Genomic DNA, 16689 nt, shown 5'->3' on the forward strand with positions numbered 1-16689 from the left:
TATAGATAAATATGTGAAAACAAAATTATGATTAAGCTTGAATTTCATCCTTGCCACTGCATTTTCTGGGTGCCTCTCTTTTTCTCCATTTGTAAGTATAAGTTTGGCTTTGACTCAGGAAACAACTGCAATATATTTTAGGTTTATGCATGTGCATTACTTAAAAAATGTCCTACAAACATGTTCAGCAATCAAAAAGATCAACTCAATTATAGTGTTAAAAAGCTGCTTTGTAGTTGAATAATGGGGATCTATTTAAAACCCAGGGGTCAGTTCCTTTCTATTAGCAGTGATTTCAAAAACGTGTGTGAAATCACTTCTTTTAAAAAATTTGAAATGAAAACCTTTCCATCATAAAAATATGTTTGAAGTGTAAATGCACATCTGAAGCAGATTCCATTCTAATAAGTCTTCATAAATAAAACCTTTTGTTCTTGCCAGCAGTTCCCAAGTTCATTTTACTCTCTAGCCCCAGACATAAACTAAACTTTGAAACTTAATAGGGCCTTGCTCAAGCCAGTTTTTGCTACCAGATCCATTATCCTAGGTTGCACTTTTAGGCTGGAATGCCAAGGCAGCAGGTTGGAACCCAGCCCACCACTGCTCCCCACCAGTGAAATGCCATTATAGACAGCCCGCTGCTTTCATAAAGCATTTGATGTCTTTAGACAGTAACTGCTATCAAGCCAAATGTTAAATACTGTGATGTTATTTCTCAGGATTGTTCTTGTGGCACGAATAGGGGAAGCTGAGATGAGGGAGAAGAAATATCAGTAGGTGCAAAGGCATCATCCTGTCCATGTTTCAGTCACTCCTGAGAATCATCCCACTTAGACCAGAACACCTCCAATTAACTAACTAATGCTGTAAATGTCAAGAGGTAATTACCATAGCTTCTCTTTTAATGAAACCTAGTTTTCAAGTGTCCCTTGTGACTCCATTCCCCAGACACAGCTGGGTCCGTGCTCCTGAGGGCTTAGAAAAGAGATCCCATAATTGCAGTCTCACAAGCTGCTCTGCTTCAGATCAGAGGTGGTGGCACTCTCTGGGCATGGCAAACCTCAGATGATTCAACTCACTTTACCCAGAAGTTAGAGAGGGATGCATGGTCCAAGACCTGCATGTGTTTGCCATACAGGAAAAATTCACTGACACAAGGCATAACAAGACCCCAGGTTAGCCAGAAATTTGGGATGGATCTGCCTATATCATCCCCCTACAGCACCCTCTCCAAAGAGGCCAAAAGATCTTTAAACGAAAAACTGCTCAGAATGGAAACAGAGGTAATTAATCAAGATGAGAAGAGAAGAGAAGAGAAGAGAGAAAAGAAGGAAAAAGGTTTATGCTCTCTTCTCTCAGTGCACACCAAGTCCTGGCACATGGCTTTCCTTCTGCATGGCTTGAGCTTGTAAATGAAACAATTCCTGGCAAACCCTGGAATTTAAAGTGCCTTCCCCTTTCTCTAAAACCAACCACCCTCTTCATACTCTTCCTCTTGGCAGTTTCCCCTCTCTACCCTTTAAGCTGTGGGGTTCACCTCTCACTTGTTCTCCTCCCTCCACCTCTTTTTGCAAGGGACCCACCAGACCCAGGTAATTTTTTTTTAAAAAGAACATAATACAAGTATGAGCAAGGAAATAAAAATAATATTACTAAGAATGGAATGGAATGGAATGGAATGGAATGGAATGGAATGGAATGGAATGGAATAGAATAGAATAGAATAGAATAGAATAGAATAGAATAGAATAGAATAGAATAGAATAGAATAGAATAGAATAGAATAGAATAGAATAGAATTCTGCACCACAGATTAAGTGATCAGATGAGACACATCCTTTGGCCTAACCCTTCATGCAGCTGCTTTTCCCTGCAGCTGCCAGCTCATGGAGGCAGGAACCACACATCTGATTCATTCTGGGATAAATCACGAGCACTGGAGGGCTACACAAACCCCACATGATCTTATCTCTCTGTTGAGTCCTCTAAAATGCCTGTGTGGAAAACAGAGGCTCTCACAACTGTTACTGCAAGTCTGAGCAATACTTACAGCTGATTGTAATTCCAAGCTCTACACCTCTTTTCTTGGGCAATTTAACGTGGAAAGTACCGCTGCTGGGTATGACAGACTCTGTAAAGCAAAAAACAAACAAAAAAGAAAAAAAAAGGAGGAAAAAGAGTTTTCAGTTGCATGGATGGCTTCTTTGGAACCAAGAAAACAAGCCCATAAAGCACTGCTTTATTGGTTCAAATAAGGTTAAGTGAGGCCCTGTGGACTTCAGGTTGAAATCTGGATTCTCATTAAAAATACATGCTCTGAACATCAAGTGCTCACATCACACTGTATTTCAAAACTGAAGCAGCTCTGTCAATGCAAACGGAAAAAAAATTATTTTTTAATACAAAACTGCACTTCACCTCTAGCATATAGTTTTGGCTCCCTCCTGGCTTCAAGGCCCTAAATGAATATTATTCTTACTAATGAGCAAATATTTAAAGTATGTCCCCTTCATCTACTCCTTAGGCTTATCTCAGCCAAGCAATGAGCACAGAACATTTATGAAAGGATCAGAATAACCCTCCACCTCAGTGCACATTAGAGAACAACGACAAATGGAGAAGGTCCTCACAGGGTTTCTCGCTCTTCCCTCTGAGCCTGGTGAATATGCTCCCTCCCAGGGGTTAACAAAGGCACTGGCAGAGTCCTACGGGCAGAGAGGAGCAGCAGCTCCTTTGGGAACGTACCTGCAACATCAAATTCGATCTCGAGCACCACTTTGTTGGTGAGCGCCGCATCCCGCAGCAGCTGGTTGGCCTCCTCCATGGTGCCCTCCTCCGTCGCGATGCCGTTGATGGAAAGGACTCTGTCTCCTACTTGCAGCAGTCCACACCTGCAGTTCACAGTGGGAAAAGAGGGGACGGGAACAAGGAGACAAGGAAAAAGAGGAAAGGAGGAAAAAACAACCCCACAACCAGCCATGAGTTACTTTTGCCAGGAAAATCTGTTACAAGACACACAAGGTACTGACATGTTTTACAGCAGTGGCCCCAAAGAGAAAATAACTTGTTTTGCTGTGCCTGTCCCAGTGTCCCTGGAGGGGCACAAGGAAGCAAACCTTTGTGGATTTCTGAAGTTCAAACATACTTTGCTCCTAAATAAGCATTTCTGGTCACAGTTTTTGCAACAACCAAGGGGGAAAAAAAGTAACCCTTATCTTTCTAAAAATCAACACCATAGCTGAGAGATGAGAATGATAAACGCAAGGGAATGTGACTTCCTTCCCTATCTAACCACAAATAGCTCTTCCCATGCACCTGCACCCTCTGGAACACAAACTAATGGCATTGAAAATTGCACAGATTCCTCTGCTTAGTTCATGGCAAATACTGAAGCTACAACCCAATAAACTCACCAAAATGTCTCGGCAAATTAGATAACCATTTATCCTTTCTAATTGCATTTCTGGAAGCCAAATGCACAGTGTTTCTATTTAACTGCCAATATTATTCCAGTGTGATGGCCTGACAATATAACCACAACTGACTCTTTGGGGCTCTTGCTTTAGACCCATTTACTCCAGGAACAGAGATCAGCAGGATTTTTACATTTTTACTTTGGAAGGAGAACATGATGGCAAGGCTACGTTAGAGATGTGCTGCTACAGCACAGTTTGTCTCTTGGGACCCCCCCTGCATTTATAAGCAAGGTGTTTTTCACACCTTCCTACATTCAGTATCCACCCACACTCCCTTTTTTTTACATATACTGCAATACCAGCAAGATGATCTTCCAAGTTATCTCCCACATTATCTCAGTCAGCTCCCACCTGGGCTGGCCCATGGCTCTACAAAAACAAGGCTGCAGTGTTCCCTGCAAGCTAGGAAACTGCTCATCTTCCTTCTCCTCTATCAGTTGTTCACTTTAACTACATCTTTTAGACTTTCCACTTATCACATGGCTGTCCACTAGATCAGAGCTTGGGAAACCACTCTTCACTCATCACTAACATAAGCTACAGAGTCGTCTCCAAAAGAGGTTTAGGGTTATTGCATCAAGTCTAAGGTTCCCCTCAAAATGTGGAGTTATTTTACCAGAAAAATTCTCCAGAAGACATTAGTTGGCCTGTTTTAAGCCTTCTCCAGAGAATCTTTATTCCCTTCCTGTTTAATGATCAAACACATCTTTGTCTTTGTTCTTTCACAGATACCTCACAGAAGACAGCTTGTTTTTTACTAAACCTTCCAGTCACTCTTCATCACTCACACCCAATTCAGTTGTAAGAAAACACAGCACCACAGCTTCCAGGCACACAAAGGCATCAAAGGCAACAGACACTTGACTGTATTATTCACATCCAAACAACAGGATGTGTATGAAAGGCTGAGTTATCAAGAAAAAGTACACACATCTGAATTCAAGAAAAATGAACAAGCACAACAGCTTGTGCCAGTGGCCCATCAAAAGCTGAGATATGAACAAGTTTGGAGAGAGCCCAGGGAGGTTATTTTAATGGTAGGAAGGTATATTCACACTTCTGCCTGAGTTCATGCCATCCATGGAAAAATGCTGGCTACTTTATGAGATGCAAATTCAGAGCTGTTTGTTGGAGGATTCTTGGATTAGGACAGACAACTCCATGATGTATAAATGAACCCACCCTTGTAAATAAATCACATCAAGTTTAATTACAGTCCTTTAGTGGACTTGTGGCTATGCAGCCACATAGAAATATTAGCTTATAAAAACGAAGATGGCACCGAGTAAAACAGAGATGACTCCTCTGTCACCAAGAGGTCTCTTGCTATGACAGAAGTGCACGTTTTGCAAAGGAGGCATCAACAGCTGCATCACTCAGACACCACTGTCATCTCAAGCTCACATAGGGACACAATCCACTTTAGCATCCCTCTTTCAGCCACAAGGGCTGGGAGCTCATAGGATACTTTTACACTGCAGCAAAGCAAATGTTTGCCACCTTTCCCACCAGAGCTGCCTTCTCCCAAAACAGACATTTTTTATGGTTTTTCATTCAAGGTGCATTTACCTGAGTCTTTTACAGCCAACAGCTCTGTTAGGTCAGAGGTATTTTATTTCTTTTATTATTAGCCTCAGTTAATCACCATGTTTTAAACCCTGGTCTTGCAGGTTTTTAAAAGTTTGTGGTGTGATGCCACAACCTTCTGGCTTCCTCTACCAAATTCAAGGAGGCCTGACATCTCTTGTTAACTCTTCAGAATCATTTCAGAGACATCCATCTGCAGCTGTTATGTGTCCTTGCTTTGGGAATGGAGCCTGGAGAGCCAAGGGTCTTGCAGACCTCTCTTTTGATCCATGGGATCCTACAAGAATCTTCAGACAGCTTTTCCAAAGAGAAGGCATTTGTCTCAGAGATGCTCAGTCTAACATCAGCACCTAAAAAGTGCTTTCAGACTATGAGAGCAGACGTGTCTTAAAATCAGAAAGAATAGGAGTACAGGCATCTCCTGGAGTGAAAGACAGCACTATGGATATGTTGGAGTCCATTATGGGAATATCTCCCTGGGGTAAAGCAGATTTGCATCTTGCCATGACTCATTACTTGGGCTTAAAGACAGCAACAGAGCAGCAGAGGTGTCTTGCTTGATACAGAGCAGCACATATTCAAGCCTTGGGCAGGATATATATACATTAAAGAGCTCACTCAGCATCATCCATATGTGCATGGTCACTCCAGCTGTAGGGGGAAAGCTGTGACCATGGCCACACTGCTGGATGCAGAAACTCATCCCTTGTGCCCTTACATGGTCCTGAGCTGGCCTGCACAGGTCAGACATGCACATCTGTGTGTGTGTGTGCACATCTGTACCTGCACATTCGTGGGTGGGTCTCAGCCTCGAATGGATCAAAGCTCTGCTGACAGCTTCAGCCAGCTGCTAAACTTCACTTTTGCAAACTATTCATACCCAAAAGGCAGAAACACAATGATCAAACAACTGTGTCTGAGCAGAGCTATAAAAGATGTAGCTCAGCAGGAAGCATTGATTTTGGATACCAGGATGGAGAAGTCAGATACTCTCCCTCTGCTGCCAATGACAGCTGGGGGAGGAAGGACACAAAAGCTATGTGCTTCAAGGCAGCCAAGAGGGGATGTCAGGCTTCTTCCCCTTCCACCCTCCCTGCTGATAACAGGGGCTGAATCACTGTCTCATTCAGAGCCCAAAGACTTCATCATGCACCCTAGAAACAAAACAACAGGTGGGGAGGGAGGTCTATTAGAGGCTATTTGCAGTAAAACAAATCACAAGTCAGATAGGTGCGAATTTTTTGCATCAAATTGCTTGGCACAAGCTAGCACAAAGTAGACAATAAATGTGAGGCATCCCAGCATCCCTGAAAAGAGGGTGATGTCATGCACCTCCCTGGTAGTATTCACACTTGTTGGGCATCCCAGAGGCAGCTCCTCCACAATCCAGGTGGACAAAGCAAGTGGGGATCATGTGCTTGCACAACAGCATATTCAGATCCACAGATTTTGCAGAGTGTGTGAACAGCCAGGTCGGATTCAGGATTCTAAACCTGATCCCTGTATCCCCAGAGCTCACCTTTTTGGCAAAGAGCAAAAACTGAAGCACAAGAAAGAGCACAGCCCAACCTCAGCTGGGAGCCCAGCCTGCTAAAGGGGATAAAAAGGGCTCTAATGTCTTGGGCTGCAGCTACAGCAGAACCCCTGAAGAGCAGGGAATAAGGTATCTTGACTGATGGAGCAAAGAGCTCTGTGAAACAGCAAGAAACAAAATTGAAATAAAAACATAAAACTGCCTGTTTCACTTCACTGCAAACCCAGTGCACTTATCACTTCAAGATGGGGAGGAAAGACAGCATTTTCCTGCCAGCTAGGAAGAGCAGCATGGTTTAGGAAAGAATGAAATACACAGCAGAGATTTAATCCCCAGATCAAATCCGGGCTGCAAATGCAGAGAGGATTGCTCGCAGTCTCCAGAAGCGGCAGCCAGAAGAGCGTGAATGCTGCCGGGCGGGCAGCGCCAGGGCGGGCAGCGGCTGCGACGCATCAGAGCCAGGCAAGGCTGCAGTCACTGCTTTTCCTCCGGGCTTGGCAAGAGGATAAAGCAAAGCCAGGCAGATTTCAGCACATCTCCCTCGTCCCCTGGGACAGCAGGCTTTGTTGCTGCCTGATTTATAAAAGGAGTTTGGTCCCTCGCAACATGAACCAAGTTCACCCACAATAAAAGATAAAAAAACCCATAAAATTATCACCTGAATTTTTAAACCCTGTTTGGAAACAATCAAACAAACAAAGAGCATAACAGGCTTTCAAAATCTCTCTCAATCTGCATCAAGGCAGCTCTTTTTCCTGTGCCAGCCCCTTGTCACCGTCCGCCCACAGACACAAGCACCAGGTACTCCTGTTCCACCTTGCCTCTGCACTGACTGACCAGAGAGTCTACAACACAGAGACTGGTCTGCACAGCAAGGACTTACATTTCATTTTGCAGACACTTTTCCTGCCATATGAGTCTACAACTCCCCATGTGCTGTTTTTCTGGGCTGGCTTGGAGACACCAAACCTTCAGCACATGCTGACGGGGCCATCAGAGACTTCTCCAAAAAAGGTTCTGCAGCAGACACTGACTATGGCCACATTGCTGCACCTTTGGCACCCTTAGGGAGGACAGACCATAGTGATAATCAAAGGTTGGAAGAGAAATGAGCACAGGAACATTAAATTCCAGCCTAAAGAAATCAGCTCTCCTCAAGAGATCAAGCCATGCTACGACTTGGCCTGTTTAGCAACAAAAGCCTTACCAGAAGACACCTAGATTGTAGTGCACAGATACTTGAGCAGACTCTACATCCAGCCAGCAAGGTACTGGGAGCAGCTGAACTCTAGGGCTGAGGCTCCACCACTGGAGGAGTCACTGCTCCCTGTGTCCTCAGGGTGACAGAGAGCAATTAATGCTGCTCCGCTCTTCTGCATTTTTCCCAGCATTACACAGCCAAAACCAGCAGGGATTAACTGCAACCCCTACCTGCTCCTCAAGCAGAGCCCTACCTCTGCAGTTCAAAGCCTTGTCTTTATAGCCAGTTTATATAGCTGGGCTTTGCTACAACAAAATCAGTCAGGGGCCACTTATTTAGACCTTTCCCCTTTTTGCCCCTATACAAAAGATTTATCTTTCAAAGAGGAATTTAAAAAAAAAAAAAAAAGAAAAGGAATGGGAATGGCACTCTCACACAGACACACACTCCCTTCCTCCTCCTCCCAGACCAGCCGCAGCCTGGTGCCAAGACGTTCACCTGGGGTGCGAGGGAGGCCGCGGTCAGCCGACGAGTGCAGAAATGGCAGTGACAGTAAACCATGCCCAGTGAAGAATGGGAGATATTACAAGGATGATAGTAAATATCTAAATGAGCCTCTGAGGAGAGAAAACAAACCAAACCATGAAATGTTCAGTAGCAGCACCATCAGCATCCAAGGGCAAGGTCTCTAACCTCTCTGCCGGGCTGTCAGGCTCAATAAAACGGACGAGAGGTGGGGAAGACAGAGTTTCCGTAGCAAAGATGCCTCCCTGGAGCTGAAGTCCAAAGCCATTCAGAGGGTCTCCCCTGAGGACCACCTCTGTCGTCTCCGTGTGGACTATCTGCCCGCCAGGACCCACCGTGCTGGAGGCCAGCGACACTGAGAGGAGGAGAGAGGCAGAAGGTCAGGGCACACATCAACATAACAGCCTGGCTCCAGGCTTGGTCTGGTGGTGGTGGGGACAGTGACCAAGGATGAGGGAGGCACTGACAGTGCTGAGTGGCTCTGTCCCAGCTAACCTTTGACAACAAGGACGGCAAGGCAGGCATGCATGGCCCCTCCCAACCAGTCTGGCCCAAGACTGCTCTTACGTGAGCTCTTGTGCTCCTTCTTCTTCTGCCTCCTCCTCAGCATGGTGGTGCGGGGGCTCATGGGGTGGGAGCTGCGAGGTAGCGTGTTGGAGTTCTGGCACGGGAATCCCTGCGCGTTCATGGTGGGAGACGAGAAGTTGGCAGCCACCAGAGCTGGGGACACACAGAGCGCGTTAGGGACGTGCACGGAGGCTGCAGCAGTGGGTTCACCCACTAACAGTGTCACCAAGCACCTCATGGGTTTGGAGCAGCTCCTCCTTTCCAGCTCCAGGGTGCAAGACTCAAGGAATGTTTGCTTCCAACAGTTTGGACACAGTACAATGTGCCCTCTTCCCTATCTTAGTGCCACAAGACAAGAAACCTGGGGCAGCACAGAGCCCCCTCCTGACAAGAAGTGCATCTACAGATTTTGAAGTAGCCATAATCCTGCTGTTAACAAGCAGTATGGCACTAGGGCTGCGCTGGATGAGCTGTATCACATTCCTACACAACACCAGAGACACCCTTCCCTGTCCCACAGAAACTCATTTTTGCTGTATGAAACCAAGCATGGGAATGTGGGGTTACAGGATGGGTGCATGGGCCTGCCCAGCACACTGCTCTTGTCCCAGTTACCAGATCTGTGTGTGATGGGCTGCAGACACTGATTTTGTACCTCAGCACTGGGCAGTAGAAGAAGAACTAGATGACTTAGGAAGAAGCAAGTGACAAGCCACACTATGGATCTGAATATTAAGGAAATGGGGGGTCACAACAAGAACAAACATGGGCAGGATGAGGGCAACGCCATGAAGTGAGGTTACATTTGCAGTAATCCTGTCCAGATGTCTGGGTCCAAGTGGGTGTCTTGCAGTGTCCAGGGTGGTGAGTGTGACAGTAGTTGACACAGGGGTCCCAGCAGTGATGGTGGTCACTCTTCTGCACCTTGACTGATGGTGTCCAGGGGAGCAGAAATTGCCACAGGCAGGAAGGAGAAATGAGAGAAAGAAAAGGTAAGAACCATAAGCCAGGAGATTGTAGAAAAGAGCTTTATAGTGACTCTGAATAAGTCAGGTCCCAACCACATCGTGTCAAGCATCAGCAGCAAAAATGCAACTCCACATAACCTCATGACACTTGATGCAAAGTGGCAGAAATCCACCCCTTTCCCACAATAAACTCTGCATTTAGTGCCACCAGCCTGACTCAGCCATGCTGGCAGTGCACACATGTCATTTCCATTTGCAGTCTGTTGTGCAACATGCAGGAGCTCCATCCAGCCAGGGTTTTCCTGCAAAGGCCATCAGCACTCTCTGACAGCACCAGGGAAGCCTCCTTGTGCTGTTTCCCACCTTGCTGCCAGAGCTGCCCTCCCCTGACAAGGCTCAACACCTTCCCCACGTGCTGTGAGCACTTTGCTTGGCTTCAGCATTTGGCTGTTTAGCAGATACCCTTGCACAGGAATGCACACATGGATGAAAGACAGGAGTAGCAGAGAGCCACCTCCAGCTCACCACAACAAAAGAGGGTTTATACACCACTGCTTAAATTAAGAAGGCCACCAGCACAGGAAATATGCCAATGCTGTGGCAAACAGCAAATGAAAGCATAGCACCAACATGATGCCTGTGCCTGTTCAAGGGCACAGCACTGCTTTAACCTCAATCCTAACCCCATGCTGGCAGAATCTGTTGCAGTGTGACATCCATCATCTGGAAACCCCTGTCCAGGAACTGCAGCTTTGCAACACCAAGTCATGAAGCCACAAGTCTCTTCTGAAGTGTCTCAAACAGTCCCCAGGTACAGGTCCCTTTTCTGTTCTCATGGACACTCCTCCTGTCCCTGGGCAGCACAGGGTCAGTTTGGTTTTCCTTGTCCAACACCAGGTGTTCTGTTCCAAATCTCTGCACCATGCTGCCTGAATCTGTTTTCCTCCAAGAGGAATTTCTGGCTAACAAGCAAGATTTCAAGCTTTTTTTCTTCAGCTAAGCATGGAGAGCATCCCACAGCAGAGCATCACCGCAGCCACACATTATCCCAGGGTTCTTCATCTCACAGCCACTTCCACTGACATGCCACCACCTTCCCAGGATGACATCTCCTCCTGCCTCTGGGTCCTCTGACCAGGCAGAAATGCCACCAGCCCTGGCACTAGCAGAACCTTCTTAGGGTGCAAAGCTGGGAGAGGGACTTATTTTGTTTACTGAGCCCACTCAGAGATCTCATCTAAAGGTAATCTGTTAGTGCCTTGAACAGCAAAAATCCATTTTTTTGTGTGTGCATCACAGGCATTAAATCATTTAGATTTTCCAGACAATATAGTGATTATATTTAGTCTTTGGAAAACATTTAGTGAATTTAGCACTTATTCTATCAAGCTATTAAAAAGATACTCCCAGCTCTGGGGTTTCTATTTTGTGTATGTTCAAAACTAAATTTTGAGCCAGACAGCTTTTAAAAACAACAAACAAATTAGCTATAGTTAGACAAAAAGGAAAGTTCTTAATAAAATTAAGCACTTTGAACATAGGGGACAGAGCTTATGGGCATATATACAAAATAATTTAATCCACTTATAACAACTAAAACTCTCCTATTTGTCTATTTATTCTTAGCTTACACTGACAACAGAAAAAATGTGCCTTTGAAACTCAGCTGTCAGCAAATTCAGGAAGAGGAGGCATTTTGGACAATTCTGTGAAAAAAACCCTACAACAGCCTTCCCCAATCTTTCACATATCATCCCTGCCTGAGGAAACCCATCCATCCCAGCACTGCTCCTGGGCACCATCTGTCCCCATTGATCCTGTGAGCAGGGCATAATCCTCCCACAAACCCTCCAAGTGCCCCCACAACCAGAGAGAAAGCCAAGTCAGTTTGACAAATCCCATGTTTCAGCATTAGGCCATATTTTTGCATGGCAACTGATCCAGCATCAGATCCCTTTCCATCTCCTCCAACCAAATGCTGATTGCACAAGAAACCACTTTTAAAAAATATAATGATGAACACCATGCATTCACAGGCTGAAAGGACTCAGTAATGCAAGTGCTGAACAGGGATGGATCTGCATCATACCTTCTCCTCAGTTTCTTTCCCTGAGCTCTACTCTCTTGACAACCACAAGAGTTTGTTTTTGCAGGGTTCATGTTTCCTCATTCTCCCTGTTTGCTAAACTCAGAAAGAGCAGCCTGTGGAGTTGGCACATCATCCTTCTCTATGATCCCTCATGTTTAAAGAGTTTAATCAAAACGGAGAACAATTGTTACATCCCTGAATTTTCATACTCATGTGTTGCAATTATTGTCCCAAGTTTGTCTTTTGTATTTCTGCCACAGCAAACTGATCTGTGTATGGGGGTTTGGGTAAACAGGCTCTGATCACACCAAGCTGTCCTTCCACAGAGCCTCCTTCTCTTGAGCAGCTGCTCAGTGCACATATTCTCCAGAAGATTAGGAGCAGGGCACTAATGGAAGGAGGAGAATACTTCATTTTAACAGCCATTGAAAAAGGATTATAGCTTTCCATTTTTTCATGGGCACAAAGGTCAAGTCATCCATTCACTTTGTTAAAGTGCTTCCATTCTGCACAATTTGGACTGGACATGTAAGGAATTTATTTCTAGACATGGAGATAGTTTTAAGTTTTAGGTTTCACTGTATCAGTTTAAGGAAGGCCATAAGCTCTTTCCCTTCTTTCCCCAAACCACCCTAGAAGAGAGTGGAAAGAGCAGATGTGCCCAGGACTACTGTGCATCAATATTATTAAAAAGCATGTCCCTGAGAGACAAGTGATTAAAAATGGTGGGGAAAGGGACTGGTACTGAACAGTCATACCCAAAACATCTGAATTACAAGACTGCCAGTACAGAGTGTAACAAAACTGCAGGAAAGAGCTGCAACAAATACACTAATACTGAGCCCATGGTCACAATGAAACTTATAGGAGAGCCTGAGAGAGCTTCTCATGTGGACAGAGAAATAGTTGGCAACAAGAATGCTCACCACGGTGAAATCCTAATGACATTTTACAGGCATTTTGGGCTTGATCTTACTGCAGCCAGAATTTACTTCCTTGGTATTCTTTTGCATGGCTGGTGGAAATAACCAGCTACAGATGGATTCACTCTACCCCTGGCTGCCCAGACACAACTGCCTCTCAAGAAGGCTGGTCTGAAAGATGAACACGTGCATTCCAGCTTTGGAAGTTCATCAGGACCATGTCCAGATACTGAACACATCCTTTACAAAGCCTTATTGAGAATCAGCAAATAAAAACTGAGCTTGGAAATATATTTGCTAGCAGCAAAGTTGTTTTCCTCCCTTTTGATCAAAGTCTCTTATCTGAGGCACTAAGGAAGTGGCTTGCACAGTACTCAGTACTGCAAAACCCTGGGATTCCCATTCCAATTTCCCTATTCAAGCACAGATGTTCAGATGTTGCCTCTTTTTCCTATTCACATCCTTGAAGAACATCATCTAATCATGCACATTTCATCAAAACATCCATTTTTTTCCCTCTACAGATGTCTCTCTCTGGAATCTGTTGCCAGTACTTAAAAGCAAGAACCCCTTGTAGGGACCTAAAGTGAGTTTTGAGGGTGACCAACAGCATAGGCACAGAAGACACACCTGTTTCTGGAGGCTTCAAAGGCAGCCTGCTTTGGTGAACAGGTAATATCTCCAGCTTGACATTTTCAGAAGTGGCTGCTAAAAGCTGAGTTGCCTCTAATAAGGAGCAGTGCTCTGTGCTTGTGCCATCAATGGAGAGAATGTGGTCACCAACGTGCAACGCACCACATCTGCAAAGGGAACAGCAGGAGAGGTAATTGGACACATGACCAAAATCCATGTCCTTTCAGTAAGGAGAACACACACAAAATTCAACTGCAAATTAGTGTTCAAATTCTTGGTAATTTCTTTTCATATATAATTCTTTTTTATTCCAACTTGAACCTCAGGTTCATGCATTACCCAGCTAGGATGGTTGTCATGGTTTGACACTGGCCCAATGCCAGACACCCACAACAGCCACTCACTCGCCCTCCCTTTCCACAGCTGGGCAGAGAAGAGAAAAAAAAATAAACAAAGGGTTCATAAATTAAGATAAGGACTAGGAAAAAACACTCCAAGGGCAAAAACAGGCTCAACTTCAGGGCACAAAGTGAGTTTATTACTAACAAAATCAGAGAATAATGAGAAGTAGAAGCCCTTAAAACACCTTTTCTTCCCCTAATCCCTCCCTCCTTCCCACTGAGTGCAGGAGGACACGTGGGGGGTTTTGGTCAGTTCATCATCCAAGGTTTTCTTTCACTGCACAGTGAGAGGAGTTTTTCCCCTGTGAGGCTGTGGGGTCCCTCCCACGGAGACAATTCTCAGTGAATTCTCCAACATGGTTCCAATCTCAGCAGCAGCAGTGCTACCACACCTGCTGCAACATGAACTCCCCCAGGGGCACACAGGCCTCCCAAAACTGCTGTGGCATGGGTCATTGTTCCACGGGGTGCAGTCCTCCAAGGCCAGGCTGCTCCAGCCTGGGAGCAGGGCCCTCTCTCCATGGAGTTTCCCACTGGATCTCAGCCTCCTGCAGGCATCCATGCTCCAGCATGGGCAGCTCCCACGTAGGCTGGGGATGGATCTCTGCATCCCTGTGGATCCCCAGGGGCTGTGGGTGGATCTCTGCATCCCTGTGGATCCCCATGGGCTACAGGGGCTCAGCTGCTCCACCATGGTCTCACCACAACCTGCTGAGAAATCTCAGCTCCAGCACCCAGAGCACCTCCTGCCCCTCCTTCCCCACTAACCATGGTGTCTCCATGTATTTTCCCTCACAAGTTCTCACCTCCTCTTCTTCTCTAGTTGGAATTAACACTGCATGCAAAATTTCTTTTTGTTTTCTTCTTAAGAATGTTATCACAGAGATGTTACCACCATCTCTACTTGGCCCAGTTTTGGCCAGCAGCATGTCCATCTTCAGAGTATCTGGACATGGTGGAAGCTTCCAGCATCTTCTCATAGAAACCAGCTCTGTTGCACCCTTCACTACCAAAAACCAGGCCGTGCAAAACCAACACATTCATGTTTGAGTCAGTGCTGTTGGTGGCTTCACAAAAAATCTTTTACGTTTGTAAGAGTGCCCTTCATAGCCAGTCTGGATGGCTAAGGGCTTACCCAGCAGTATAGCTATGTCCTGAGAGGCAGCAGTTCAGCTCAGCAACACAGCTGAACACAGCTAGTGCTGCACAGCAGCCTGTCTGTGCATCCCCATGTGAAGGGTTTCCTGCCTTGTCAGTCAGGAAAAGGCTCCAGCCACAGGTTTCCATAATAGGCTTCAGCCATCTCACAGCTCCAGCACAGTCAGAGCTGAGGTTTCTAAAGCTCAGCTTTCACACGCACTGAGTTACCTGCATTCCTGGTGAGGCGTGTCCACTGCTGGTGGATCAGATATTTTTAGCACACACAGTGATAAGAACATGTGTGCATGAAGATTTCAAGGCAAGACTAAGAAGAGTGGCTTATAACTAAGAAGGGGGTAAGAAAGCAGCAGAGAAAGGAAAAGCAGAGCTAGGAACAGCCTGTTCAGATCTGTACCTGTCCACCACGCTGGCTGGCTTGATCTTGTCGATGACAATGACCTGCTTGTTCCGGTGCATGGCTGTGGTCAGTGTGATTCCCAGCGTGGACCCTGGAGTCTTTGCTATTTCAACTAGCAAAGGACCAGAAGCATTTGCTACAGTATCTGCAAAACAAGAGAGCACCTGAAGACATTTCTCATACAGCCTTTTCCATCTCTAAATGCAGGGGTTGGCCAACAGTGCTGACTTGCCAGTGAAGCAGCAAATCTTTAGCTTGGACATCTATAGTCCATGTCACATGGTGAGTTAAAGCAGAACACTCAAGAAGAAAAATTGTCTCTGCACAAAATCTATATGGTAATGAAGAGTATTACAACAATTCACTCATGGAAAGAACTCTCCTCTCTCTTCACTTTGGATTAAAAAGCAATATTGAGGAATAGATTGCTCAAAGGCCCTGCAACAGTCACATCAATGGTATTACAAGCACAAAAAAGGCAGACCATAAGGACATCATTGTTATTGGCTTTTTCCCAAACAAACCAAAACAAAAAGGCACAAGGATATTGGATCCCACAATCTGAAGTACTCAGAAGTTTCATGGCTGGTGACAAGCCAGTCAACTCCTCTCTGCTTCAGCACCAGCTTCAAAATACCACCTCAGCTGCTTGTTTGAGCTCCTCCAGTGTGACAATGGGAGCAGACACAGCACTGCCAACCCCCTGTTCACAAGAGCCTCCTCTCCCATCAGACAATACAGGAGCAACTCACTTTTAAAAGATTCATCTCTGCAATAACCTTAATAGATGCTGTAAGTGAGACTATGAAACTCCTACGAAATTGCACCTGTTAGCATAAGCCTGCACCAAACCTATCCATCTCTTCTGAGGAAGGGGGAGGACAAAGGAAGCCTGTGTATCTGGTTGATTAGACAGAAATTCCCTCCAGCTCTGTTACACACATTTGCTTCCAGATTACCTAAAGCCATCATGAAGAGATGGGATTCACAAATGTATTATCACCACAGACATCCAATACCCAGCACCCCCCATGTGTAGGTGACAGCCCCCACGAAAGCACTCATGAAAACCCAACCATCACTTCAAAGGAAAGGCCAGCAGAGCCCTCTGAGCACCTGGTGCCTCCTCAACCCTTAACTATTCATAGTAAGGCTTTTCTCTTCCAAAGATACGCTCCACTAAAAATGCTGATGCTCCTTGGCTCCAAAGCTGATGCATGGCTCATT

General features: G+C 45.6%; 1 protein-coding gene across 4 annotated transcripts in view; it reads right to left on the bottom strand.

Annotated features, from left to right (window-relative positions):
- The window catches only part of GRIP2 (glutamate receptor interacting protein 2), a 256543-nt gene that overhangs the window by 30270 nt on the left and 209584 nt on the right, over positions 1–16689 (bottom strand). For all 4 annotated transcript variants that reach the window (XM_021531534.3, XM_021531524.3, XM_021531545.3 and 1 more), the window contains exons 8-14: positions 15460–15607; positions 13501–13670; positions 9694–9819; positions 8891–9043; positions 8492–8678; positions 2746–2891; positions 2051–2131 (exon numbers count right to left, since the gene is read on the bottom strand). In XM_021531534.3, the coding sequence (XP_021387209.1) occupies positions 2051–2131; positions 2746–2891; positions 8492–8678; positions 8891–9043; positions 9694–9819; positions 13501–13670; positions 15460–15607 (1011 nt within the window). The remainder of the gene's footprint in view (positions 1–2050; positions 2132–2745; positions 2892–8491; positions 8679–8890; positions 9044–9693; positions 9820–13500; positions 13671–15459; positions 15608–16689) is intronic.

Source organism: Lonchura striata, chromosome 12 (genome assembly GCF_046129695.1).
Source record: "Lonchura striata isolate bLonStr1 chromosome 12, bLonStr1.mat, whole genome shotgun sequence".
NCBI lineage: Eukaryota > Metazoa > Chordata > Aves > Passeriformes > Estrildidae > Lonchura > Lonchura striata.